A 6537-nucleotide genomic window follows, 5' to 3' on the forward strand; every position below is an offset into this window, starting at 1 on the left:
GTGAGTTCCAGGTCAGCTGGGACTACAGGGGAGTCCCTGTCTCAAAAAGACCAAAACAAAAAAACAAAAACAAACAGTAATTAGTAAATAGTCTTTTCTACCCAATCCTTCAATTCCCTCTACCCCTGTTGCCCTGTGGTCTAACAAGTAATGAATTAACTGCATCAGGGAAGGAATCTGGCAGCCCAGAGTATAATGAGATGAGCTGCAATGTTGGCAGACTTCTCAAATAAGACCTTTAAACATACTTGATTCCTGAACTATATGAATATGCTGCTTATTTAATAAAACAAAACTTAATAAAAGCAGTGCTTTTGACATTCTTTAAGTAAGTACATAACTTCACAGATTTCAAACCACCAATTGCCACTACTCTTGTCTGTCAGCTCCATAATGGTATAAACAAATCCTACTTTCCAAGTTCTGGGTTTAGAGGTATGTGCCACCACACCTGGCTAGTAATTCATGTTTTATTGCTATAATGTAATAGCTGAGGGTGGGTAACTTTATAAAGAGAAAATTTGTTTAGCTCACAGTTCTAGAGAGTCATGAATCCATGGCTCTTCTTCCTGTTCAGCTCCACTGAGGACCTCAGGATGGATGGTCTCAAGACGGGAGTGCATGTAAGAGAAAGACAACATCTTAAGGCAGGAGGCCAAAATGAGAGCATGGGATCCCCAAATCCCTTTGCAAAAACAGTGTTTTAACTGATTTATGGACCTCCCACTAAGCCCTACCTGTTTTGAGACAAGGTCTCATGTAGTCTTGGCTGGCCTCAAATTCATTATATATAAGATGACCTTCCTGCTTCCACTTTCCAAGTGCTGGGATTACAGACACGTGCCACCACACCCAGCAAGCTGTACCTCTTAAAGTGTCACTTGCCAACATATCTGCACTGAGGACCAAGCTCTCAGCACACGAAACAGGGAAGGACAGACCACATCCACACCACAGCAAATGAATTTTACCAAACATTTACAGAAGAAACGGTGCCAATCTTTCTTAAATTCTTCCATTTGGGGTGAGGAAACACTTCTAAATTTATCTGAGGCCAACGTGACTTGGAAACTAAAGCCAGGAAAGAAACACTAACATTTCTTTTGGGTACAAGTGGGAACTCTCTAGGGAACCTGAGCAAACAAGTCCAGCAGCATAGTAAAAGGATTGTACTTCATGATCCCATGGGATTTATCATCCCATGAATGCAAAGGTGGTTGTACAGGCAGGTCCACCTGTGCTAGTCACCATCTCAGCCCTGTGTATCTCGGGCTGTAGAGTTACTACTTGCCTGAGTCCAGTGAGGCCAAACACCGGCCCTAAGAAATCACACAAAGCAGGTTTATTATTTATAGGGTAGCAGAGAACAACAGAAGTTAAGGGTGGAGGTCAAGCAAGTCCCCAAGGGTGGCTCACAACTGCTGAGGTGGGTGGAGTCTTATTTGCACTTGCCCCACTTTTACTGCTGCTGAGAGAGCCCAGAAAGAATTCTGCCTTAGGGTTTCATATCCCAGTGACTGCATGACACACTTGGCTAAACACTGAAGGACGTCTGTTTCTAGGGAGGACTGGAACCCAGCTGGGCCATTTCTGCTCAGGTCTCTCTTATCAGGATGTTGCATTCTCAGCACATGCTACAGTTATTTTTGAGAACTACAAGTGAGAAAGGGGAGAGAACTGGGCTAGTTCAAGGTCACTTGCAGACCTGTTCTTAGCATAACAGCTTAATAGAAAAGAGGGGAGTACGTAAGGATCTCAAGTAATGAAGCGGCGTTTGACACAATCCAATGCCTTTGTGTGATTGCTATGGCTTAAATATGAAAAGTCCCCAGGGGCTCATGTGTTGAATGTTGGTCCCCAGCTGGTGGCTGTTTTCAGAAATTGTAAGAACATTTGGAGGTGTACCTAGCAGGAAGAAGTAGTCACCAAGGGTGTGTCTTTGAAGGTTTTATTTGTCCCCATCCCTGCTTCCTGTCTATCATAAGGTGAACAGCTTTGGGCTAGGGAGATACACCTCAGTTAAAGTAGTTGCTTGATAGCATGAGGGCCTGAGGTCAGATCCCCAGCACTCACATCCAGCACTCGCATAAAATACCAGGCATAGTATTGCACACCTGCAACCCCAATACTAGAGAGGCAGAGACAGGAGGATCCCTGGCACTGGCCAACCAGCCTAGCTGAATCAGTTAGCTCCAGGTTCAATTCAAGACCTTATCTCAAAAAATAAAATCAGTTGGGGCATGGTAGCACACACCTTTAATCCTAACACTTAGGAGGCAGAGGTAGGTGAATCTCTGTGAGTTCAAGGCTAGCCTGGTCTGTCTGCATAGTGAGTTTCAGGCCAGCCAGTGTTATATAGTAACCCTGTCTCAAAAAAACCAACCAACCAAAGAAACAAATAAATAAATACACACACACACACACACACACACACACACACACACATACACAGAGGAGCGTATACACAAACACAACACACACAAAGATGAACTGCCCCCTCCACGTTTCCACCACCAAGCTCTGCCTGACCAGGGCCCCAGAATCAACAGAGCCAGACTACATACTGAAATCACTGAAACTGTGAACTGAAATAAATAATTACTCCCTTTAAGTAGTTTCTTTCAGATATTTGGTCACAATGATGTAAAGGAGGATTCGACTCCCTCTTTCAGCCTCCATAGACAATGCATGAATGTGATATATATATGAGAGACAGACAGACAGACAGACATGCAGGAAAACACACTCATAATTTTTTTTAATTAAAAAATATTTTATTATTTTTATTTTATGTGTATGTGTGTACTGCCTGCTTGTAGGTAAGTGCACCTGTGCCGTGCAATGCGTTCGGAGGACAGGAGAGGCTGAAGGATCCCCTGGAAGAGAACAAACTATGTTTACTTAAAATGCTTGTGGTCATGAGTTTAACTGTATTGGCTCTCCTCCCTCATCCCTAGGTCTAAACAGCGCACCTCATAAAACCACATGACAATTTCATTTACAAAAGGAAATTCCTTAGGAAAAATAAGTAAACCACCTCATATGCTCATATATTTTTGTGGTGTGTATGTGTCGTTTTGAGACAGGGTCTCCCTATAGCCCCAGCTTGCCAGGAATTCACTATGTAGACCAGAGATCCATTTGCCTCTGCTTCCCAAGTACTGGAACATTTATTTAATTAAAAAATATATTTTATTTATTATTTTTATTTTATGTGTATGCGTGTATTGCCTGTATGTAGGTAAGTGCACCCATGTCATGCAATGCCCTCAGAGGACAGAAGAAGCTGTCGGATCCCCTGGAACTGGGGTTATGGACAATTGTTAGCTGTCATGTAGGTGCTGGGATTTGAACCCGAGTCTTCTGCAAGAACAAGTGTTCTTAACCGCTGAGCCAACTCTCCAGCCCAACTTTTACTTAATTTTTAAACTTAATCTTTGAACCTTGTGGAAATTACATATCTTGAGCAATGTAATTTAGAAAGCCACAGGATTATACCCACTGTTATAAGCACACATAAGTACTATTCTCAAGAAACCTGTACCCAAGTCTTGGTGTGTATTGTCCCTTTCCTATGTGTCTCTCTCTAAATGCCATACTTAAATTTAAAGTGTGTACTATCCCTTATCACTACTTAATAAACTGGCTGACTTGACTTTACTCTGACTGCTAGGGTTTTTGTGGTTTTTTAAAATCATTTAGGCAGTTTTTTGGGGGTGGGGAGTCTTTTTGAGACAGGGTCTCTCTGTAGCCCCAGCTGTCCTGGAACTCACTATGTAGACCAGGCTGGCCTCGAACTCACAAAGATCTGCCTGCCTCTGCCTCCCAAGTGCTGGGATTAAAGGTGTGCGCCACCACGCCAGCTCCACTTAGGCAGTTTTTTTTTTTTTAACTTTTTAAATTTTTTATTATTTTTATTTTATGTGTGTGTATTGCCTGCATGTAGGTAAGTCAGATCCCCTGGAACTGGAGTTATGGACAGTTGTTAGCCGCCATGTGGGTGCTGGGATTCAAACCCAGGGCTTCTGCAAGAGCAGCCAGTGTTCTTAACCCTTGAGCCATCTCTCTAGCCCCGATTTGGGCAGTTTTTAATGACAGTCATATGTAAGACCCTACTCCTGCATCTTCTTGCTGGTTTCTTCCTTGTATTTGCCCTTTTCCTTTCCTACTTGATGAGATTTGGCTTTCCGTTCCAGGATCTTTTTGCAGTCTTTGTCCAGCTTTAGCCTGGTGATAACCACCTTGCTGGGGTGAATGTCCACATGGACAGTTGTGCCATTAGCCTTTCCCCGCTGCACCTGCTCAATGCAGATGACATAGTTCTTCCTGTAAACCTGGACCACTTTGCCAATCTTCTGACCTTTGTAGTGCCCTCGTATAACCTGAACTTCATCATCCTTTCGAATGGGCATAGACTGAACACTGTACTTCTGTCTCAGCTCTTTGGAAAGAGGGGAGGACATAATCTTCCTCCTAATGTGAGAAGGTACATTGAAATGTCTTTTCCGGTTCTTGCTTTGGTCTGAAGTCACAAAGTGATTGAACTTCATTTTGGCGGGTGCTGCTTCAGCGATGGTCACAAAAGGGAAGAGCGACTGTTAGGTTTTAGAGCACAGAATGCAGGAGCAATAGGAGAGAAAGAAAGAAGACCAAGCCTGACCTCAACAAAGGAAACTGTTTTTATTTAGCACAGGGAGGACAGCAATCTTCCCTCAGGATGGAGGCTACTGCAAGGAGGGAGTGGAATGGTTGAAGATAATATAGAGTTGGAAATGAGAAAGTGGCTACAACTATGGTGGGCTACCTGTGGGTCAGGACATTCTTGAGAAATTTATGGTCCCCTCTTTCCTGGATCTGTTTGCCCAAGCAAGACAGGCTATCTTGGGAAACAGTCTGTCTCAATAAACAGTCCTCCCTGAGTTCTGGGTGTGGTTGATCAATAAGGTCAGCAGCAGTCTCAGAGGACTTCTGGTGTTTTGTAGCCAGAGGCGCCTTCTATTGCTAACTTTCCTGACATTCTCTTCTGTAGATCTGGGATCTGGCTTCACCAGGATGGAAGAGGGGGATACTTCTCAAGCTACTGGTGGCAGTGCATCTCTCTGCTGCTGCTGACAGGTATGATGGTGTATGTCTACAGTCCTAGTACTTGATAGGCTGACTCAGGAAGATCATGAATTTGAGGTCAGCCTGGGCTACATATCAAGTTACAGGCCAAACTGGGCTACATAGCAAGAACCGATCATAGAAGAAGAGGAAAGAAAAGAAAAATTTTGGGCTGGCAGTGTAGTTCAGCAGTAGAGCACATGCTTAGTACATGCAAGACCCTAGTTCCATTCTTAGCATGAGTGAAAAAAAATCCCTTCTAATTTTAGTTTTCTAAAAAAATTTTTTTTATCTTTTTTTTTGAGACAGGATCTCCCTGTAGCCCCAGCTGTCCTGGAACTCACTTATGTAGACCAGGCTGGCCTTGAACTCACAGAGATCCATCCGCTTGCCTCTGCCTCCCAAGTGCTGGGACTACAGGCATGTGCCACTTTACTTGGCTTCTAAAAATTTTTAAATATTTATTTTCTTAACTTTTTATTTATTGATTTATTTTATATGTATGAATGTTTTGCCTGAATGTATGTAAGTGCACCCAGTCATACAGTCCTCCCAAGGCCAGAAGAGGACATTGGATCTCCTGCAACTGGAGTTAAGGACGGTTGTTAGCTGCCATGTGGGTGTTGGGAACTGAATCCCAGTCCTTTGCTAGAGCAGCCAGTGCTCTTAATTACTGAGTCATCTCTCCAGCCTGACATTTTATTATTTTAAATGATGTGTATGTAGGTCTGTACCAATGCCTGTGGAAGGCAGAAGTGTTGGATCCCCTGGAGTTAGAGTTACAGGAAGTTGTGAGCCACCTAAATGGGTGCTGGGAATTGAACACAGGTACTCTGCAAAAGCGGTACATACCCTTAATCAGTGAACAATCTCTTCAACTCCTTATTTTTTATTTTGTGTGTGTGTGTGTGTGTGTGTGTGCATGCACATGTGCAGACACATGGGTACAGTGCCCATGGAAACATGGAGGCCAGAGGCACTGGGTTCCCTGAAGGTGGAGTTACAAACCCCCCCACCAGGTGGGTGCCGGGAACTGAACTCAAGTCTTCTGAAGAGCAGAGAACACTCTTAACAAGGGAGCCATCTCTAGTGGTCCTCAATCTTAATTTTTTGAGTATTGTTTTAATATTTGTTTTAAATATATTTTTTATTTTATATGCATGGGTGTTTTTGTCTGTGTTCTAGTTTGTTTTCCATTGCTGTGACAAAATATTCTGACCAATACCAACTTGGGGAGGAAAGAGTTTATTTGGCTTACATCTCATGGGTCACAGTTCATCAGGGAGCCCAAGGTATGAACTCAGGGCGGGAACCTGGAGGCAGAAACTGGAGCACAGGCCATGGATGAATGCTGCTTACTGACTTGCTCCTCTGGCCTCTGCTCAACCTGCTTTCTTTTTTTTCCATATTTAAATTTTTTAAATTTATTATTAT

At 43.2% G+C, this 6537-nt stretch overlaps 1 protein-coding gene across 1 annotated transcript; it reads right to left on the minus strand.

The window, feature by feature from the left end:
• Positions 1-4085: 4085 nt before the first annotated feature.
• LOC103734990 (60S ribosomal protein L26-like) lies at positions 4086-4550 on the minus strand. Its single transcript, XM_008834085.1, has one exon. It carries the CDS (start codon positions 4548-4550, stop codon positions 4113-4115), a length of 438 nt encoding a protein of 145 aa, XP_008832307.1. The 3' UTR covers positions 4086-4112.
• Positions 4551-6537: the final 1987 nt, after the last annotated feature.

The sequence above is a fragment of the Nannospalax galili genome, unplaced genomic scaffold (genome assembly GCF_000622305.1).
Source record: "Nannospalax galili isolate Female #2095 unplaced genomic scaffold, S.galili_v1.0 scaffold996, whole genome shotgun sequence".
In the NCBI taxonomy this organism is placed as follows: domain Eukaryota; kingdom Metazoa; phylum Chordata; class Mammalia; order Rodentia; family Spalacidae; genus Nannospalax; species Nannospalax galili.